The 21,896-nt window shown below is 49.8% G+C and overlaps 1 protein-coding gene across 3 annotated transcripts in view; it reads right to left on the bottom strand.

Annotated features, from left to right (window-relative positions):
• Hip1 (huntingtin interacting protein 1) overlaps positions 1–21,896 on the bottom strand; it is a 123,887-nt gene that overhangs the window by 59,866 nt on the left and 42,125 nt on the right. Inside the window, exon 1 of one of the 3 annotated variants that reach the window (XM_087903547.1) lies at positions 9,942–10,098. The exons of the other annotated variants lie outside the window; for them this stretch is intronic. Within the exon in view, the coding sequence (XP_087759673.1) occupies positions 9,942–9,959 (18 nt within the window). The 5' untranslated portion in view covers positions 9,960–10,098. Of the gene's footprint in view, positions 1–9,941; positions 10,099–21,896 lie in introns of those variants that run through there. 3 annotated transcript variants of the gene reach the window in all.

Below are 21,896 nucleotides of genomic sequence, written 5' to 3'. Positions count from 1 at the left end.
TTTTTTTTTGAGGTACGATCATGAAACATAGAACACTCTGGCCTGAACTTACTATGTAGTCCAGGCTAGCCCTAAAATGAGGCTGCTTCCTCCCACTTCAGTCTCCTGAGTGCTGGAATGACAGGCGTGTGTAACCATGCCTGGCTAGTCAAAGGTTTTGACCACAGGGGTAACACAATTGGGACTTGCTTTTCTTTAATTTGTTCATCTGGAAAGATGAACCTCAGTTAAGGCACTGCCTCCAGCAGACTGGCCTATGGGCATGTCTGTGGGGCATTTTCTGGATGAATGATTGATTGATGTGAGAGGGTTCAGCCCACTGCTGGTAGTGTCACCCCTAGGCAGGTGGGCCTGGGCTTATAAGAAAGCAAACTGGAGAAGAGATGGGGCTGGAGAGATGGTTCAGTGGCTAATAGTACTAGAGGACCTGAGTTCAAATTCCAGTACCCATATAATGATTTACAACTGTCTGTAACTCAGGTTCCAGGGGATCCAAGGCTCTTTTGGCCCCCTCTGGGCAGAAGGCAGGCATGTGGGATACATACATGAATGTAGGCAAAACACCCATGGAATTAAATTAGAAGAAAGAAGGAAAAAGAGAAGGAAGGAAGGAAGGAAGAAGGAAGGAAGGAAGAAGGAAGGAAGGAACCCATGAGAACAAGGCAGTAAGTATTCCTCTGTGGCCTCTGCTTCAGTTCCTGCCTCCAAGTTCCGGTCTTAGCTTCCCTCTATGATGGACTATAACCTAGAAGATACTAGTATACCTGGGAAGGACAGTGCAGTCATTTCCACAGATGAGAACACACCGCCTGATGCCAAGCCCCCAGTTTGGGGATCAGCACAACCAGGCAACAGAAATGCAACCCTCACTGAAACTAAAAGTATAACTGGGTGTACTAGCTAGCACACATGCCTGTCATCCCAGTCCTTGAGAAGTGAGTGACAGAGAGACCAGGAATTCAAGACTACCCTCAGCTATCCAGTGAGTTCAAGGCCTATCTCAAGAGATGGGGTGGTGGTGTATGCCTTTAATCCCAGGACTCAGAAGACAGAGGCAAGCGGGATCTCTGTGAGTTTGAGGCCAGCTGGTCTATATATAAGAGCTAGTTCCAGGACAGCTAGGGCTGTTACACAGAAAAACCCTGTTTCAGAAAACTGAGAGACAGAGAGAGAGAGACAGAGAGAGACAGAGAGACAGAGACAGAGAGACAGAGACAGAGAGAGACAGAAAGAGAGAGACAGAGAGAGGAGTAAAGGGTAATAGAAAAAAATAGGGAAAAAAAAGGGCTGGGAAGATGGTTCAGTTGGCATAGCACGAGGACCCGAGTTTGATCCTCAGAACCCATTAAGAAGAAAAAGAGTGGTGTGAAATGGAGTGTGGCAGACATTTGTAATCCTAGCACTGAGGAAACGGTGAAGGCGTATCCCTGGGACTCCCTGGCCAGGAAGCTTAGACTAATTGGAGAGCTCAAACCTAGTGAAATACCTCAAAGAAGCAGGGTAGACAGTGCCTGAGTGAGGCCGTACACACACACACACGCACGCACGCACACACACACACACACACACACACACCATGCAGACATACATGCTTGTGTACACAGAAGAGGAGAAAAGGGCATGGTCCCACTGAGCAGCCATGAAATGTCACATCAAGACAGGGACAGGGGGCCCTCCCTGTTCTGACCACAGAGTTAGTGTAAGCTGGGGAGGATGTTCTACAATTTTCTTGGGGGGGTTGCTAAATTTGGAGGTACATCTCATTATCAGTTGCAAGATTGAGGCTTGACTTCCTCAGAAAGCAAAGCCGCCAAGAACTCTCACTTCTGTGTCTCCAGGACCAAGGGGAACTCTTCCCTAGGGGAGGTGAGAGGAACAGCCTGGGAAAGCGTAGGGCTGAGACAGCCAGCAACTTTCTGAAGTGCCCCTGGACGGGGCAGCCGCCACCTGGACCTCCAGTCCCGGGGCTCTGCTGGTCATCAGATCGGGGTGCCAACACCATCAGACAGACCCCCCACCTCCATTTCTAACAGAGGTTCTCACGCAGCTCAGGCTGGCCTTGGACTCACCAAGCACCCTCCAAGTGAGAGCCGGATACTGGTGTGCACCAGCATTGCCCAGTTCATGCTGTGCTGGAGACTGAGCCCACGGCTTCATGCGTGCTGGCCAAGCAAGCCGTCTACCATCTGAGCTACGCGTCCAGCTCAGAACCAGGGCTCAACGGGGAAGGGGCTTGCCGCCAAGTTTTGATGACGTGAGTTTGATTCCTGGGACCTACATGATGACTTCCCCAAGCTGTCCTCTTCTGGCCTCTGGGCACACCCACATACATGTGCATCACATAAATAAAGGCATCATTTACAGAAAGTGAAGTACTCTTCCAACAGTGGTCCATGCTATGGCTTGGGTAAGAGTCCCTCACAGGCCCTTTATTGAAGGTTTGGTCCGCAGCCTGTGACACTATTTCTTTTTCAGTATTGGCATTGCGCCACTGAGCCGTGTATACCCAGCTCTCCTTAACTTTTTGCAAATCTTTACTTATTTTGTGATACATCATCTCATATAGCCCAGGTTAGCCTTGAGCTCACTATGTGGTAGGAATAAGAGTCAAGATCTTCCAGAAAGTAATGAAGTCATGCGAGGAGCTCTGCCCTCATAAGGAGGCCTAGAGGACAGCCTGGTCCTTCTATCCCTTCAGACGCTTCTTTCCTTTCCAGTGTTGAGGAAATACCATCTATAGAACAGGCCCCGACAAATGGCCTCCACACTGCCTCTGTAACATCGGATTTAACTAGCCTCCCGAACTGCGGAAGGTAAACGTTTTTCTGCAGAGGTGGGGGTGGAGTTTGAGACAGGGGTTCTGTGTAGCCCTGGTTATCCCAAAACTTGCTCTGTAGACCAGGCTAGGTTCGAACTTAAGAGCTCCACCCGCCTCTGCCTCCTGAGTGCTGGGATTAAAGGTGTGCGCCACCACCAGCTGGCTTGAAAGATAAACTTCTATGACTTACAAAGCAACCCGTCTTGAGCGTTTAGTCATAGCAGCGGGAACGGACTAAGACTAACTACAGAACTGAAGGGATGAGGTTACAGGGCAAAGCACAGGAGACTAATCCTGTACCTTCGCTACCCAGCTCAAGAGAGATCAATAAAATATTTCTTCCTTTATGTTGCATTATATGCCAAAACTATACCTCCTGAGGCCAAAGACAACTTAAGGAAGTCAGTTCTCTCCTTCCACCATGTGGGTTCCCAGAATGAAACTCATGTGGTCAGGCTTGATGACAAATGTCTTGCCCACTGAGCCATCTCCCTAGCCCAATGAAAAGAATCATTTTTTTTTTCCTTCTTGAGACAGGCTCTCACTACCAGACCTGCCTCCCACTCCCTTTAAAAAATGCATTTTATTTTACTTCCTATGTATGTGTGTGTGTGCTAGCATGTCTATATGTGAGGCCAGCCAAGGGCTTGAGTCCCCGGGAACTGAAGTTACAGACGGTTGTGAGCTGCCATGTGGGTGCTGGGAATCGAACCTGAGTCCTCTGCAAGAGCAAGAGCAGCCAGTGCTAACTGCTGTTTGCTGTTGAGCCCTCCTCTCTCCAGCCCCCAGTTAAAAGAATTCTGAGAAGCTGAAACCAGGCCCAGGGAAGATGGCTCAGTGGCCAAGACCGCCTGCTGTGCCCCTAAATAGCGAAAGAGAAAGGCAGGTGCAGCTGTGCGCCCATCTGCGACTCCAGGGCAGGGGTGGCGATGGGAAGAGAGGACAGGTTACAGAGGCACGAGGATTGCTGGGGCTTGCTGGCTTCATCAGGTGGACTCCAGATTCTGTGAGAGACCCGGTAAGTCACACACCGGAAAGCAACAGAGCAATAGATGACAGCTGAGGCCTCTCTCTCAGCTCCACAGTGGAATGCACAGGCACAAAGACACACACGTGTGCACACATGCACACCATTATGGCCTGGAGGCACAATCACAGTCTCACACACACACACACATACATGCACGCACACTATTATGGCCTGAGTCCTTAAAATATAAAGAAATGAATTTTAGCTGTGCCTGATGGCACAGACCCGTGAGCCAGTACTCAGTAGGTCGAGGCAGGAGGAGCTCCAGCTTGGTGCTAGCCTGAGCTATCCAGTGAAACCGTGTCTTGAGAAGCAGTAAATGGTTATGATGACTTTGATCTATGCGAAGATCTCACAGCAATGGCGGGACGAGTTCACAAACAACTCAGGGTAGAAAGATGTCATCACATCAGCTCCGCTGGATAGTCTACGGCACGTGCTGACTTCTGACCAAGTACCTGCTTTATGCCAGGCAGTCCTCTCAGTGACTTTACAGACTCCGGTGGATGCACTCATCAGCCCTGGTGGAAGGTTCTAGAACCACAGCAGGGAAGGCCCCAGCACTGGAGAAGTCCAGGTAGGAGATCAAGAGTTCACAGTCATCCTTGGCCACACAGCAAGCTGGAGGCCAGCCTGAGGCTGCCCAACAGACCCTTTCTCAAGAACAAACAATCAAACTAACAAAAAAGGGCCAGCACGATGGCTCAGCAGGCAAAGGTGTTTGCTGTGCAGCCTGCTGACTTGCATTCGATCCCTAGAACCTACGAGAAAGGTGGAAGGGGAGAGAGGGCACCAACTCCACAGAGTTGCCCTCTGACCTCCACATGCACACCTAGGCAAGAACACCCTCTACACAAACATCTAATAATAAATAAGGTTTTTTATTGTTGGTTTTTGTTCCGTTTTTAACGTGCGTGCCTGCTACAGTGGCACACGCTTTTAATCCCTGCACTTACGAGGCAGAGGTAGGTGGATCTCTGCGAGTGGGACACTGTCTAAAGAGAGATGTGGGGGAGAGAAGCAGAGGTGCAAGGAAAGCAGGGGGAAGGCAGGTATGAAAATGCTTCATGCACTGTGTAAACACAAACTGTCCTATACATCCATGCTCTTGCCAGAGCGGAGACTGTTGTCTGCTCCCCAAAGGCCAGAAGCTTGCTCTGGGCGCGGCCAAGACAGGCGGTACTATCCACCTCTGACCGGCATCTGTACTTCACCCCCAAGTTCAGCATTCGATGGCTTCCCCTTGGGCAGTGGCGTCAACTGGTGAACCCACTGTCCCCAGTCATCTGTACCCTCGTTCAGAAACAACGAGAGCTGGGAAAACAGTTCCCAGAGCTGCCCGCTGAAACCCAGGTGAGGCTCTGCTCAGCAGGCCAATCAAGGAACTAAAGGGTTACGGGAAGAATCAATCACCTTAACATCCAGGGAGGCTTTGGGTATCACATTGTCACAACAACCATTATGGAAAAATGTTTCTCCTACAGGTGTAGCTGGGCATGGTGGCACCTGCCCGTAATCCTAGCACTTGGGAGGCCAAGGAAGGAAAACTGGGAGCTCCAAGTTAGTCTCAATTATAAGGTGATAATTGATCTGAATTTAAAAAAAAAAAATGAGAACATAGCTCAGCAGTAGAGCACCCAAATCCCCCAGTGAGGTGCTAGGGACCTGACCCAGTGGCAGAACACAAGCCTAGAATCCCCCAGTGAGGTGCTAGGGACCTGACCCAGTGGCAGAACACAAGCCTAGAATCCCTCAGTGAGGGGCTGAGGACATTGTCTAGAGCTCTTGCTTAGAATCCGCCAGTGAGAGGCGTGGAACATGGCTACACGATACATTTGTTTAACATTTCCAAGGTTCTGGGTTCCATCCCTAGCATTTCAAAAAGGAAATCAATAGATTGATTTCCAATGACAGCTAGCTGTTTTTTTTAATTTTGTTTTTGCTTTTCTTATTTGTTTTATTTTGTTTGAGACAGGGTCTTGCTAAGTAGCTCTGGCTATCCTAGAACTCACTATACAGCGATGTGGATGGATTAATGTGGGCTTTGGGTCAACTCTGAAGCTCCAGGCTACCAGAGTGAGGCTTCAAACCAAACATGGCAGGGAAGGAAGGGTCAGAGCAGAAAGCAACCCGGACCTCCCATGGGAATGGGAAGCAGGCATGGAGGGCCAGGGCTGGGAAGGTTCTCTGAGCTACACAGCCCAGGGTCTGTGTTCTTCACAAAGAACCGGGGACAATGGCTTCTGGGTTGGGCACTGGGCTGCTCAATGATTAATGAGAATCAAATATCACTTTTGTTTAGACTCCAAGCTAAAAGGGGAGAGAAGCCATCAATGTGCAGCCTCTGTGCTCACAGATCCCAAGAGCTTCACCAGTCCCTACAGGCTAAGCCCTGGGGTTGGCATTTAAGGCCTTCCTGGACCAGCCACAACTAACCAGCCAGCTATTTCCTGATCTCCAATCTTTGTGCCCAGCTTTACCCAATGGGCTCTGCCCGCTCCTCTGCCAACGAGCAATGCCCTTCGCTGTTCAAGCAGAACCAACTCCACCCAACCCTCCAGAGCCAGCCAGGTCATTTTATTTTACTACTGGGTGCATGTGCACATGTATTCTCATTCTCTCTCTCTTTCTCTCTCTCTGTGCGTGTGTGTGTGTGTGTGTGTGTGTGTGTGTGTGTGTGTGTGTGTGTGTGTGAAGACCACCTTGGATGCTGGTCCTCAGGAGCCATCCAGCCTGCTTGTGTATGGATGTGTGTATGTTGTACACATGTGTGCATTTGTATATGTGGCTCACCCATATAGACGCAATGCAGTGGACAGAGACTGACATCAGGACATCTTCCTCAATCACTTTTCCACATTTTGTTTCTTAAGCAAGCGCTCACGATGCAGCCCTGGTTGGTCTAAAACTCACCGAGCTCCACCCGCCTCTGCCTCTCCAGGGCTGGGATTAAAGACATGCACCAACACATATAGCTCTACATTATATTTTGAAACATGATCTCTCACTGATTGAGTAAACTGGCTGGCCAGCAAACTCCTAGAATCTATCTGCCTTGAGCTCAAGGGTCATAGACATAAACCCCCTTGCCTAGCTTTACGTGAGTGCTGGGGATCGAAGCCTGAGTCCAGCTACTTTAGTGCTTTACACACTGAACCGTTACCCAAGCTTCCAACTTTTTTTTCTTCCCAAGACAGGGTTTCTCTGTGTAACAGCCCTGGCTGTCCTGGAATTGCTCTTGAAGACCAGACTGACCTCAAATTCACAGAGATCCGCCTGCCTCTGCCTTCTGAGAACTGGGACTAAAGGCGTGTGCCACCACTGCCCAGCCTGACTCATTCTTGAGACAGATCTCTCACTGGTCCAGAGCTCCCTGATTCAGCTAGGCTGGCCAGGAAGCCAGAAAGTAATCTGCTTGTCCCACCTTCACAGTGCTTGGATGACAACTGTTCACCACTCCATCCAACATTCCCCCCACGTCCGTCTCTCGTACAGCATCTGAACTCTGCTTTTGAGTCCCACGGCCCTTTAAACCTACTCAGAGCCTGTACAGACAGCTGCCTGCTGTCTGGCCCGTTTGTTCCAGGGAGCAGGAGGCCTTGGGGGTCTATTTCTTTGTGCCCTTCAGCCAAGTCACTTGGTACATCAATGGAATTCAGGAGAGATAGAAAGAAGTAGTAAGCAGTATCAGAAGGTATCAGAAGTAATGTGCCTAAAGACAGGAATAGGCCAGGTGGCAAGATGGTTCATTGGATACAGGTGCCTGCTGCCAAGCTTAAAGATCTGAGTTCTAGCCCTGGAACCTACATGATGGAAGGCGAGAACCAACTCCTGTAAATTGTCTTCCAACCGCCAAACATGCTCTATGGTGTATGCATGCATGTGTGTGTACATACACACACACACACACAAATAAACGGGAGGTTGTTTTCTTTTGTAGCCCTGGCTGTTCTGGAACTAGCTCTATAGACTAGGCTGGCCTACACTCAGAAATCAACCTGCCTCTGTCTCCTGAGTACTGAGATTAAAAGTGTGCACCACCACCACTCAGCTAAAAATTGTTTGAAAGAATTTAAAGGTAGAAGCTCCTGACCCTGGCAAGTTGGAAGGAACTTGAATGAAAGCAGAGGGAAGCCCAAGGGCCATCTGCAGTTGCAGCCATGGGACCCTAAACTATGGCTCAGACAGGTGAGCCTTTAATGTTACTATGACAACTTCAGAAAAGGATCAGCCAGTCAAGTTTCCCCCCATGCTGTAAAAAACACCTGATGAAGTTGGGCGTCCCTGTCCACCATGTAGGTCCCAGGGATCAAACTCAAGCCAACAGGTTCAGCACCATGTGCCTCTATCCACTGAGCCATCTTCATATAAGTTGCTATTATTATTATGATCAATGTATGATATGTGAATGCTGTGTAGAGGTCAGAGGGCAACTTAATGGAGTTGGTTTTCTCTTCTACCTTCACTCAGGTTATCAGACTTACACGGCGAGTGCTTTTTGAACCACCTCATCAGCCCTCTCCCCCCTCTTCTTTTTGTGCGTGCATGTGTGCTGGCATGTTCGAGGTGCAAGTGAGCACACATACATGGGGGCCGGATGTAAATCTCAGGTGTTCCTCCTCGGGTGCTATCCACAAGACTTAACTTGCAAATGAAGCTGGAATGGGTGGGCCAGGAAGCATGGGAGGCATCCTCCTATCTCCACCTTCCCAGAGCTGGGATTGCAAGTGTGTGCACCTGGGTCTGTTTCCACACGGCCCCGAGACTCAACTTCTGGTTCTCAAACTTGTACTTTAGGGATGGAGTTATCTCTCCAACCCTCAGGGGGGCTTTTTTTTTTTTTTTGAGGGTTTCAAGTTGTCTAGAATACAAACACGGGATGGGGGCAGGGCCTAGCCCTTTGGTACCGTCCCACCACAGAAAGACAAGAGCTCAGGGGACCCCCTAACCCAGCCCTTACCACAGGTGCTGAGGCTTATAGTCTCTTGTAAAAGGTTCCTGCCAGGGGAAGAAAATTCACACCTGTCTCAACGCTTAGGGCCAGAGGTTTTGCGGGACCATGGACTTGCCTTCTCTAGGGTAGGTTTGCGCCCTGAAAACGCACCCTCCGCAGAAAATTGACCTCAAGCCTTCTCTATAAGCCACAGGTTCCCGAGTCGCCTACAGTCACACACACTGACTCCAAGTCTATTTGCTTTCCCCTGCCTCCCTGGGACTCTCAAAGTCCCACCCTTTGGGGGAGCGCGCCACTCCAATCTGAGGCAAAGATGGGAAACCCAGGTCTAAAGGCAGCCCTGGAAAAACCTGCAGTGCCCTCCTGAGATACCACCTCCATCCCTCCAGGAGCTTCCAAATGACATCCTGATACCCGCTGAGAGTCACTGTTGGTCTCAATCACTGAGCAACAATTTTGGCGTCTCCTGCAGTATTTGGAATGGGGGCGGGGCTGCTCTGAGGCAGGGAACAGACCCCTCCATTCTAAAGGAATCAAAAGAGATTAGATATTCTAACGGGCCAAGAAAGGGGTCGCTGCTCCTAGGCCCACCGAAACTGAGACTTGGAAGTGACCAGTCTATAACATAGCCCCTTCGAGAGCGCGCGCGCTCGCGGGGTGGGGGTGGGGGTGGTCTCGTTCCCGCCCCCTCACTTTGGCCAAAGCCAGGATTTCTCCTCTTTCGCCCTCCCGGGGACACCTGTACCTCCCAGCCCACAAACCTTCCAAGTAGATCTCCAGCCTTGCGCGAGCAGGGGGCTCCGAAGGGATAGCAGAAGCCCCCTTCCTGCAGCGCTGCCCTCCCTCCTCCGCCTCACAGGTTGACTAATTTAGGAAAGGGAACCCGGCCCCAGGGCAGCCCTGGCAGCTGGAGAGGCGGGAAACCGGGAGCCCCAGCCCTGCGGGCCAGCCGCCTCCAGATCCTTGGCCGGGTTCTCCCTTTCTCCCAGCGCTCTGCGGAGCGGGGCCAACAGGCAGGAGAATCAACAATCCAGAAAACTTTCAATGGATCACGCTGCAGACTAGGGGGAGGGGGAGATGGGATGCGAGGCGGGTGGGGGCGGGGAGCTCGGGGACAGAGCCTCGGAGCTCTCACTTACCATCTTGTTCACATCCATGATCGAAGCGGTAGGGTGTCCTCCCCACACCCAGGGAGATCCCGGGTACCCCCCACTGAAGACTGGTGGCGGTTACTGCAGCCCCGGGGGTGCCATGCTGCTTGCTGGCAACGGCGGCCAGCGGGGGCCCTGGTGGTGGCCGGCGGCACCGCTGCTGGACCGAGGACGGCGGGGGCGGGGCGGGGAGGGTAGGGGATGGAAGGGGAGGGGACGGGAGGGGAAGGGCGCCAGCGGGGGAGGCGCGGTTCTTCGGTGTAGCTGGAGAACGTGCTCTTGAGGGGAGGGGCCCGGGGAACCCCAAGATCCGCCTCAAGAGGTGAGGATACCCCGCGATGGATTCCCGGACCCTGAGGTCCCTTGGAGCTCAGAGAAGAGGGTGTGATTTGAATAACAAAAGGTTTCTTTCGGCAGCTGCCCAGGCGGATGGGATGGGATCACTGACGAGCCAGGAGCTGGGGGCCACCAGGAAGTGTGTGTGTTTGTGTGTGTGTGTGTGTGTTGTGCGCTCGCGCGCCCATACATGCCTGCCAGCATGTGTGAATGTGTGTGTACGCCGCGTGTGTTTCCGTGGAGGGCTCCGTGGGACTCAGGAAGTGCGCGGGGGAGGTGGCAGAAGGGGCGGGAGAGATACCCCCTCAACCACGAGTGTGCACATTCCAGTGAGGGCAGGGGTCCAGCCCCTTGTCCCTTCTCCATTTGGCTTTCCCCCCATGGACAAAGAGGTAATTGAGAGGCTGCGGTTGGCCTCCTGAGGCTAATCCTCGGGGGCCTCCCATGCGAGGCTGGGGGCTCCAAACAAATGGGCAAATGGAAATGACGGTGCTAGGTATCCTTCCTCTCCAGCCTTCAAGGGGTAGGCCCTCGCTCCCAAGTAGCAGCAAGCCTGTCCCTTTCTGGGGGAGAGACTGGTTGTCTGGCTTCTAAATTGAGTGTCTACGCCCTCTCAGAACCCCTACCTTCACAGCCCAACCCTGCTTCCCCGCCAACTTCCCATCCTTGGAGAATCCCTTGGCCGGCTCTCCGCTTTGGGAGACACAGCTGGTGTCTAGAGCAGGACTCCAAGCAAAGGCTCTTTTGGTGTAAGGTTTCCCAGGAGACAGAAGTCTTCCTCCTCCTAAATCAGAGGCAGCCTGGTTCGTGGTGTAGTTAAGACGCCAGGGATCTGACAGTCCACTTAGGCTAACTCTTCATTACACAGGGAGGAAACCGAGGCCCAGGGGAGAGTGAATTGGCCCCTAGTAATAAACCTCAATGCAGACAGTAGCCCCCAAGCCCCAAAGGGCTTCCAGAGATGCCCCCAGTTGGAGCACACAGCTTTACAAAGCTTTGCATTTTGTATGGGTCCAGTGCCTAGGGAGGGAGGCGGAATGGAGGCTGGAGGGCCCAGGTCTTCAGCCATCCCTTTGTGCATAAGCACACTCAGGTGTCACACTGCGCGAGTGTGGCAGTCAGTGGGCAACTTTCAAGAGTTCATTCTCTCCTTCCGCCAAGCAAGGTCCTGAATAGTAAGTGGGTGGTGAGGCTTGGCAGCCAGCGCCTTTGCCAGTCCTCCACCGCATCCTTTGAGACACAGTCTCTCTCTCACCGATTTGGCCGGGCTGATGATTGGACAGAGAGGTCCAGGGATACACCAGTCTTCCCTTCGCCACACTGGGATGACAGACAGTGTGCCCAGCTTTTCACATAGGTTCTGGGGATCTGAATTCAAAGGCTCTTGCTTACGTGGCAAGCTCCTTACTAAGCCTGCGCCCCCTCCCTTTTAAGTGGATGATGTGTGTTATTTGATGTGTGTGTTTTGCCAGCATGTATGTCTGCATGTGAACAACACTCAGGGCCTGTAAGGGGTCAGAAGAGGGCACTGGATTCCCTCAGACTGGAGCTGCAGATGGTTGTGAACCACACTGTGGGTTCTGGGCACTGAACCGACAGTTCTCTCCAAGAGCAGCCAGTGCTCGTAGCCTCGGAGCCATCTCTCTAGACCCTGGTTTTGTTTTTTAAGATGGCTTCACTGTTTAGCCCTATAGCTGACTGGGAATTCTCTATATAAAACAGGCTGGCCTGGCCCCACACCCATAGAGAGCTGCTTGCCTCTACCTCCCTAGTGCTGGGACTAAAGGCCTGTAGGAGCCTTCACAGGCTTTCTTTTTCAAGATAGGGTCCCACAAATCTCAGGCTTAGGATGAGCTTGATTAAGACTTTCAAAGGAAGAAGGGATAGGTCCCACCCGCTACCAGGAAGTAGACCCCACACCCGCCTCTCTGTACCTACAGGAAGGAGTCTGCTGGGCGGGCTAGCAGCCCCCTCCCTTTGCAATCAATGAAACTGGGACTTCATTGATAAGAAACTGGGACTTCATTGATAAGAACTGGTGGGTGGGTGTGAACAGACAATCGGAGTGATCTACAGAGAACTGTGTACAGGAGCTAGGTGTGGTGGCAATCCCAGCACTAAGGCGGGGGATGGGGTTTCCTGAGTAGCCTGGGCTACACAGCCAGGACCTACAATAAAAAGATGCTGCCTCAAAAAATAGTCAAAAAGTCTGTGAACCATCAAGCTTGGAAGTGGTTGGCAGATCAAGGATTCCCAACAGATGCTTTTTATTTGAGTGTGGGCTTTTGTTGTTATTGGCTTCTTTTTGATTTATTTATTTATTTATTTTTAGTTTTTTGAGATGGTTTCTCTAGCTGTAGCCCTGGCTGTTCTTGTACTTACTTTGTAAACTAGGTTGGCTTTCAACTCACAGAGATCCGTCTGCCTCTGCCTCTCGAGTGCTGGGATTAAAGGCATGCGCTACCACTGCCTGGCTGGAACATACACTCTTCATCCACTGAGGCATGTCCTTAACCCTTGTCTTCACCTTAGATTGTGACCTAGTAACATAAATTTCCAGCTTCTACACACACACACACACACACACACACACACACACACACACGTGTGTGTGTGTGCACAACACTCATAGAACAACTTGCAGGAATGAGTTCTCTTTCCACCATGTGAGTCCTGAGCATCAAACTCAGGTCCTTGGGGTGTTGGGGTTGGTGGCAAGCACTGGAACCATTGAGCCATGATGCTGGCCCCAGGATTCTGATGTTTTAATTACTGAGCTTGTGGTCAGCTTTGTTACAGCAGTTACAAGAGACGCACACAGGTCAAAGGTCAGCAAGTGCTGGTGCTCTGGCTTCAGCACTCAGCAGCCCAGAGGCTGTGATGTTTTTCGAAGGTTAACTCATCTTGAAGCTGTGGCAAAGAACAGGCTAACCAGGGACAGGGCTATGACTTCCTCCATTTACAGGGGTAGGTGAGACCAGCGCAAAAGTGCCTTTAAAAAAACCAGCCTCAGGGCTGGAGAGATGGCTCAGTGGTTAAGAGCACTGCCTACTCTTCCAAAGGTCCTGAGTTCAATTCCCAGCAACCACATGGTGGCTCACAACCATCTGTAATGAGATCTGGTGCCCTCTTCTGGCCTGCAGGCATACATTCAGACAGAATACTGAGAATACTGTATACATAATAAATAAATAAATAAATCTTAAAAAAAAAAAAAACCAGCCTCTGGGGACTGGCAAGCTGGCCCAGCAGGTAAAGATGCTTGCTGACAAGCCTAAGGATCTAAGTTCAAACCCTGGGACCCACATGATGAAAGGAGTCAGTCAACTCCTATAAATTGTCATCTGATCTCCACATAAGGACCATGGCACATGTGTGACCCCTCATATGTAAATAAATGTAATAAAAATTTAAAGCAAAAACATCCTCTGAACTGATCCACGTGCCTCCAGTCTCTTGATTCACTCTTCTTATAGTAATTTAATTACAATTAATTAATAATAATAATTAATAGTAAATTATAGCATACCTTAAATAAAAAGTAAATCTTATTTTGGTTTATTTTGTACCAAGATCCTTAATGTTATAGCCTCCTCTCCCTCCCTTGCAGTCTGCCTTCTTTTAGCTTTCCACCCTCCCTTTTCCTCAGGCTGCTCATCTGTAACAATTTAGTGAGACCCTGTTTCAAAATAAAAAGCCTAAAGAGGGTTGGGGTGTGGCTCAGTGATAGAGCACCTGCCTAGAATCCCCCAGTGAGGGGCTGGGGTGTGGCACAGTGACAGAGTGCTGTCCTAGCAGGTGTGGAATCCTCAGCACCACAAAGTCAGTTTGATGGAAGAGTTGAGAAGGCTGCCATTTCTTGACAAACCTAAACAGCGGCTGGAGGATGTGTCCTGGAGGAGGCTGACACCTACTGGTGACCAGATTTGTACAGCCTAGCCCTACACACCACACCAATGGCCTTGAGTGCCAAGCCAGGGCAGGACCTTGTTACAGGGCATTGTGCTGTAGAGGTGTTAAATTTCAGTAATCCTGAGTAATAAGGCTACTTACTAGTAATCAAACAATTGTCCTTGTCCCTTGTCAAAGGGCCTTTGAGGTCTTAGTTGTGCTATTGTTTTTCAAAATAAAGCTCTCTGCAGGGCAGTAGTGTTTACAAAATGCCTTTCGCTTTTATTACCTTATTCAGTCCCTACAGAGTCATCAGGTAAGCTGGGGCAAAATGCACTGTCATGACTACATGGATACTTCCTGATGGAGTTATAAGGAATAGTGACCATGGAACCTCTGGATAAGCAAGGATGGGCCAGAGGTTCTTGGTCTTGTTTTGTTTTATTTTTTTGTATTTTTTAAAGATTTATTTTATGTATATGGTGCTCTATGTGCATGTACATGCATGTACACCTGCATGCCAAAAAGGAACATCAGAGATTATAGATGGTTGTGAGTCACCATGTGGTTGCTGGGAATTGAACTCAGGACCTCTGGAGGAGCTGTTAATGCTCTTAACCATTGAGCCATCTCTCTAGCCCCCTTGTATTTTTTTCACAACTGTTTATTTGTTATGTGCACATGGTGTGTGTGTGCGTGTGTGTGTGTGTGTGTGTGCATGTGTGTAGGTCAGAGGACAATTTTCAAGACCATTTCTCCACTTCCGCCACGTGGGTTCTCGGGATCAGATTCAGGTCTTCAGGCTTGCTGGCAAGTGTTTTTCCCTGTAGAACTACCTCCCCAACCCCTATTTTTCTTATTTAGAGACAGGGTCTCATGTAGCCCAGTTGGACCTCAAATTCTCCTACATAGCCATGCTGGCTTTGAACTTCTGATGCTCCTGCTTCCACCTCCCGTGTGCTGGAATCATTGGCAGGTGCCGCTATACCTGGATGCTTTGTTTTTATTATTATTTTTGTTTGTTTTGTTACACAGTCTCTCTGGGTAGCTAATACTGGCTGGGAATTATTTGTCTATTTATTTGTATGTGTGTGAATGTGTTGTCTGCATGTCACATGTGTGCCTGGTGTCCATGGAGTCCAGAAGAGGACAAAGATCCTCTGGAACTGGAGTTAAAGATGGGGTATGTGGGAAGGGGGGAGGGGAGCTAGAGCTATGGCTTAGCAGTTCTTGCAGAGGACCCAAGTATGATTCCCAGCAGCCACACAATGGTTCGTAGTCACCTTTAACTCCTGTCCCAGGGAATCCGATGCCCTTTCTGACCTCCACAGGGACCAGGAACACATGTGATAAACATATATGCATACAGGACAAATCATTCATGCAATAAAGATATGAATGTATTTATGCATATAGAAAGTTGTGCGCCTGCATCTGTATTGGGTGCTGAGAAACATGCGGTCCTCTGGAAAAACAGCTGGTGCTCTTAAACCTTGAGTCGTCTCCCCAGCTCCTGAAGTCCCTCCAGAGTACTAAGGTTACAGGTGTGCACGACCACACCCACCTTAAGTTTCTGTAACCTTGTCTACTATGCTTTAATTTTCACAAGAAAAGATGGGACCGGGTTGTGGTTCAGTAGGTGGAGGGCTTGCCTAGCATGCATGAAGCCCTGAGCTCCACTCCAGGGTCCCATAACTTCAGCGTGGTGCTACACACCTGTAATCCCAGCACTCAAGATATAGAGGCAGGAAGATTAGAAATTCAAGGTTGTCTTTGGCTACAGAGTGAGTTTAAGGCCAGCCTGGGCTACATGAGACACTTTTTCAAAACCTACAACACGGGCTGGAGAAATGGCCCATCACATAAAAGCTCTTGCCTGTGAAGGCCTGACAACCTCAGTTTGAACCCTGGAGCCCACATAGCCGTGAAAGGAGAGAACAGACTCCACAAAGTTGTCCTCTGACCTTCGCATGTATGCCACGGCACGCATGCACCCATGCATACATGCGTGCACACACGATAATAAATTAACTAAAATGGAAAACTAGAAAAGAAGGAAGAAATGAGAAACTGAAGGAAGAGGGTGAGGAAAGATGGAGACGCAGCTCAGATGGGGATGGTCACTGCTGCTCTATCAGAGGGTTGGAGTTTGGATCTCAGCACCCACAACAGATGGCTCACGAATAACTCTAATTCCAGCTCTGGGGCATTTGAAATACCCTTCTGGCCTCTGTGGATACTTGCACACATGTGTATGGCAGACATACATGCACACGCAAGCACACACACACAAAATAATAACAAATCGCTGCTGTTGTTCAGTTTGTTTGTTTGTTTTTGAGACGATTTCTCTGTGTAGGCCTGGCTGTCTTTCCTTCAAATGCAGAGATAAGCCTGCCCCTTCCGAGTGCTGGGATTAAAGGTATGTGCCACTACACCTGCCTATAAAATAAATCTTTAAAAGAAAAAGAGCTGGACAATGGTGGCACACAACTTTAATCCCAGCACTGGAGAGGCAGAGGGAGGCGGATCTCTGTAAATTTGAGGCCAGCCTGGTCTACAGAGTCTACAGAGTGAGCTATAAGACAGCCAGGACTACACAGAGAAACTCTTGTCTAGAAAAACCAAATTAAAAAGAAAGAAGAGAGGAAAAATGGAAAAAGAAAAAAAAAAAAAGAACCACCTATGGATTGGTTAAGCATCATTCTGAGTGTGCCTGTGAGGTGCCTCCCGAGATGTATCCTGAGGGCTCTGATCTAATCAATGGATTAATTACTTAGTGCATTCATAATCATTCATAATATGCCATTATAGAAGTGGTCAAAGGGAGGAGGTGGAGCCCAGTTGGAGGAAAGTCACTGGGTGAAACTTTTTTTTTTAACAGCATCTCACGTAACCTCAACCTTGGTATGTACTTGAGGATGACCTTCAACTCCTGATCCTCTTGCCTCTATCTCCAGGTTGCTGGGATTACAGGCTTGTCCCACCATGCCCAGTTTGTGTGCTACTAAGGATGGAACTCAGGCCTTTGTGCATCCCAGGTGGGGTAGTTTGAATGCAGCTGGCCCCCATAAACTCATAGGGACTGGTACTATTGGGAGGGGTGGCCTTGTTGGAGGAAGTGTGTCATTGTAGGGGTGGGCTCTGAGGTCTCTCACATGCTCACGCCAAGTCCACTACTCAGTCCACTTCCTGTTGTCTGCAAGTCAATGTGTAGAACTCTCAGCTCCTTCTCCAGCACCACGTCTGCCTGCACCCTGTCCCACCATGATGATAATGGTCTAGACCTCTGCAACTGAAAGCCACCCCAATTACTTGCTTTCCTTTATAAGAGCTGCCATGGCCACGGTGTCTCTTCACAGCAACAGACACCCTGACTAAGACACCGGGCAAGTCTCCACTGAGTTACACCCACAGACCATTTGCTTTCTTGAATAGTCAGACCCCAGCCCACCACAATCAGGGTGGGTCTTTCCTCCTTAGTTAAACATCTCTGGAAACACCTTCATGATTCTACTTATTACATTTTATTTATTTATTTGCTTATTTATTTATCTGCTTGCTATTTATTTATTTATTTACTGGGTAGGTTCTCACTGTGCAATCCTGGCTGACCTGAAACTCAATATGTAGTCCAGGCTGGCTTCAAACTCAAGAGATAAACCTTCTCTACTTCCCAAGTACTGGGACTAGAGGCAGGCACTGCCACACATGATATATTTTAGGGTGTGTGTGTGTGTGTGTGTGTGTGTGTATGTGTGCGTGCAGTGTATGCCAGAGGAGGAGAGAGAGAGAGAACATATGGGGGGGTCAAAGGATGACTTGAGGGAGTTGGGGTTCTCATTCTACAATCACGTGTCCCAGGGATTGAACTCAGGTTGTCAGTCTTGAAGTCAAGCACTGTTGCGGGTCAAGCCATCTTGCTGGCCCAGGACTCAAGATTCTAAAGTTCATCAGGTAGACAATCAAGATTAATCCCTACACATAGGGGCAACAGGGTGGAGCTGAGCAACTCTCTTAGGCCAGCGGGTCCCCAGGAGGCTGTCCTGGACAGCCCTGGATGTCTTAGACTCATCCTCAGAGAGACAAGTCTAGTGTTCTGAGTGCCCAGGGCTGTTCCCAGTCTTGTCACCCTCTGTGGTCCTGAAAAAGCTGCATGTCAGTAGCTCTGGCCAGAGTCCTGAGCTGACCCCACAGCAGGTGCTGGGGCCTCAGGTCCCCTGGTGACCTGCCATAGACAGTCATCTGCAGAAGGACAACCCCATATGTGTTATGTTTGCCTAATGGAGCAAACAGGAGGGTGGACTGCAAGCTCCCCAAATCTCCCTCAAGGGCACTGGAGTGGCAGCACCCAAGTCCTGGCAAGGGCGACTCGATAAAGACCCAGTTACAGGGCTGAGGATGTAGTTCAGTTGGTAGAGGGCTTGCCTAGCGTTCATGAAGCTCTGGGCCCATCCCTGGCACCACATAAACAGGGCATGGTGGCATACACCTGCTGCCCAAACACTCAAGATTTGGAGGCAGGAAGTTGAAAATTTCAAAGGCATCCTTAGCTGGATGAGTTAAAGAACAGCCTGGGCTATGTGAGACCCTGTGACAAACAGCACCAATGGGGTGAAGAGATGGCTCCCTCGGCAAAGTCCTTGCTTCATAAATGTGAGGACCCATTTAATCCTCAGCGGCCAATGGCCAGGCTAACTACTATTGCACATGCTTGGAATCCCAGGAGCTGGGGAAGGTGGAGACAGGAGGATGCCTGGGGCTTGATGGGCTGTCAGTCCAGCCTACTCAGTAAGTTTCAGGTTCAATGAGAGACCTTGCCTCGAAAAGCAGCAAGAGACAGCTAAGTGGGTAAAGGCATCTGCCAAGCCTGATGACCTAAATTTGATCCCCAGATCCCACATGGTGGAGAGAGAGAACCCACTCCCAAAAGTTGTCCTTTGACCTCCACATGCCCAATGGGGCATGCGAGTGTGCACACGCACAGGTGCACACACACACTAAAATAAAATTTTATTAAAAAAATATTTTTGCTTACTATGTAGCATTGGCTGTCCTGGAACTCAATATATAGCCCAGACTGGCCTCGAATTCAGAGACGTGCCCGCCTCTGCCTCCTGAGTCCTGGCACTGCCCTCTCACCTTCAGACACCTGTATGGCATCTGTGTGTGCACACACAGAACAACAATAAAACAAAGAAGCCTAGTTACTGCTGCCCGAGCCTGCATTCAACCTAATAAACTGTGTGTAGCTACACTTTGTCACAGGATGGATGCTCGCCCACTGGTGGCATGCCAGGCTGTGTCGGCGCAGCCCTATCTATCACATAGCCTGGATGCTGAGCCACTTTGAAGATGGTACAGGCCCCCGGAAGTAGTAACGTCTGCTTCCTCCTATAGCCATGGTCCACTTCGACTTGGGTCAACTCAGCTCAGCAAAGGCTCCAATCACTTTCCGCTGGCAGTCTGTCTGTCCTTTAGAAGAGAGGCCAGCAGCAAAGACAGATCTGCCCCCGGACACTCTGGGCACCAGCTGGGGATGCCAGAGCGGTCCCTGGGGGAAGGCTGAGAGCTTTGGCATCAATGAGTAATGAGAAGAGGATGGAAGCACCACTCAGAGCCAGCAAAGGTCAAGTGCTCTGTGGTCATCCCATCCAAGGTCAGTCTGGGGCACCGTCCCCATGAGCTTAGCAGCACAATCATTGACAGAAGGTGTCTCGAAGTATGGCCTCCTGGTCTGGCTCCTAGGGGGGACCGCTGAGGCGTTTCAAGTGTCTTATCTTCTGGTACCCACTCAAGTATATAAATCCAGAGGACTCAGCCTTGATATATATATATATTTTTTGTCTATATGTATGTCTATGGGGGGGCAGAAGTAAACCTTGGGTATTGTTCATCAAGCACTGCCGTACTGGCTAGTTTTATGCCAACTTGACACAAGTTAGAGTCATCAGAGAGGAGGGGATCTCAATTGAGAAAATGCCTCTATATGATCTGGCTGTAAGGCATTTTCTTAATTAGTGATGAATGAGGGAGAGCCCCGCCTGTTGTGGGTGGTGCCATCCCTGGACTGGTGGTCCTGGGTTCTATAAGAAAGTAGGTGCAAGCTGGGCAATGGTGGCACACACCTTTAATCCCAGCACTCAGGAGGCAGAGGCAGGTGGATCTCTGTGAATTCGAGGACACCCTGGTCTACAGAGTGAGTTCCAGGACAGCCAGGGCTGTTACACAGAGAAACCCTGTCTCAAAAAACAAAACAAGAAAGGAAGGAAGGAAGAAAAGAAGGAAAGAAAGAAGCTTAAGCAAGCCACGACGAGCAAGCCAGTAGGCAGCAATCATCCATGGCCGCTGCATCAACTCCCAACTCCCGGTTCCTGCCCTATTTGAGTTCCTGTCCTGACTTCCTTTGATGATGAACTATGATGTGTAAGTATAAGTCAAATAACCCTTTCTTCCCCAAGTTGCTTTCATGGTGTTTCATCACAGCAATAGAAACACTAAGGTTTATGTTTTATGTATTTAAAAGGGACCAGGTCTCACTACATATCCTTAACTGGCCTGAAACTCAGAGACCTGCCTACCTCTGCCTCCTGAGTACTGGAACTAAATGGGTGAGCTACCATGCCAGGCCTCTGCCTTTGCTTTTTAGGTAGAGTTTTTCATTGGCTTGGGGCTCACTGGAGGCTAGTCTGCCTGGCCAATAAGCTCCAGGCATCCATTTGTCTCCTGGTGCTTGGACCATAAAGCCTGTGCCACTGTGCCTAGTCTTCCTAAAATAATTATTTTAGGAGCTGGAGAGATGGCTCAGTGGTTAAGAGCACTGACTGTTCTTCCAGAGGACCATGGAATCAATTCCCAGCACCCACATGGCAGCTCACAAATGTCTGTAATCTCAGTTACAGGGGACCCCACGCCCATGACAAACACCAATGCATTTTTTAAAAAAATCAATAAAAGTGATAAACTTCCAAAAAGTTAAAATAATAATATTTTTGGGGGGTTGATGTATAGGCTTCCAGGTCTCAGGCAATTCCAAAGCTCACAGGGACAGGACATGCAGGCTAACTCTGGATCCCAGGCCTGACAAGCAACTGGCCTCTGCATTGCAATCATTTGAGAAACTGGTCCTACTCTAGAGTTTCTGATGTCAGCTATTTCCAGACAGGCTAGGCATCAATATTTTAAAGCTACCCCAGGACGTTGTGACGTACAGTCAATGCTGAAAGGAAGCTTTCTGGGATTATTTTTCTCCCAGTGCTAGGAATAAAAATCCAGTCCTACACTAGTTGATTCAAGTCAAGGGCTCTACCACTGAGCCACACCCCAGCCCCTCACTGGGGGATTCTAGGCAGGGGCTCTACCACTGAGCCACACCCCAGCCCCTCACTGGGGGATTCTAGGCAGGTGCTCTACCACTGATCCACACCCCAGCCCCTCACTGGGGGATTCTAGGCAGGTGCTCTACCACTGAGCCACACTCCAGTTCTTATAGTCAAGACTGGAAATATGCCTAACAACCAGAGTCAGGACTGAAGAACCCTACCCTGGTCTTGTCTGATGCCAACATAGGGTTCAGGAGAGGAAGAAGCGTGGGACTTCCCTTCCGGCCTATACAGGGAATTTCCAACCTTCTACCTGGAACTTTCCACCCCTTAGCCACAGACTTTATCAATGTAAGGTATAAGCGGGGATCTCCAAGCCCTAAGTCCCTTGGAG

Source organism: Myodes glareolus, chromosome 2 (assembly GCF_982192425.1).
Source record: "Myodes glareolus chromosome 2, mMyoGla1.1, whole genome shotgun sequence".
Classification (NCBI taxonomy): domain Eukaryota; kingdom Metazoa; phylum Chordata; class Mammalia; order Rodentia; family Cricetidae; genus Myodes; species Myodes glareolus.
Note: the sequence above shows the minus strand (reverse complement) of the source record. Positions and strands in the feature narration are given on the sequence as shown.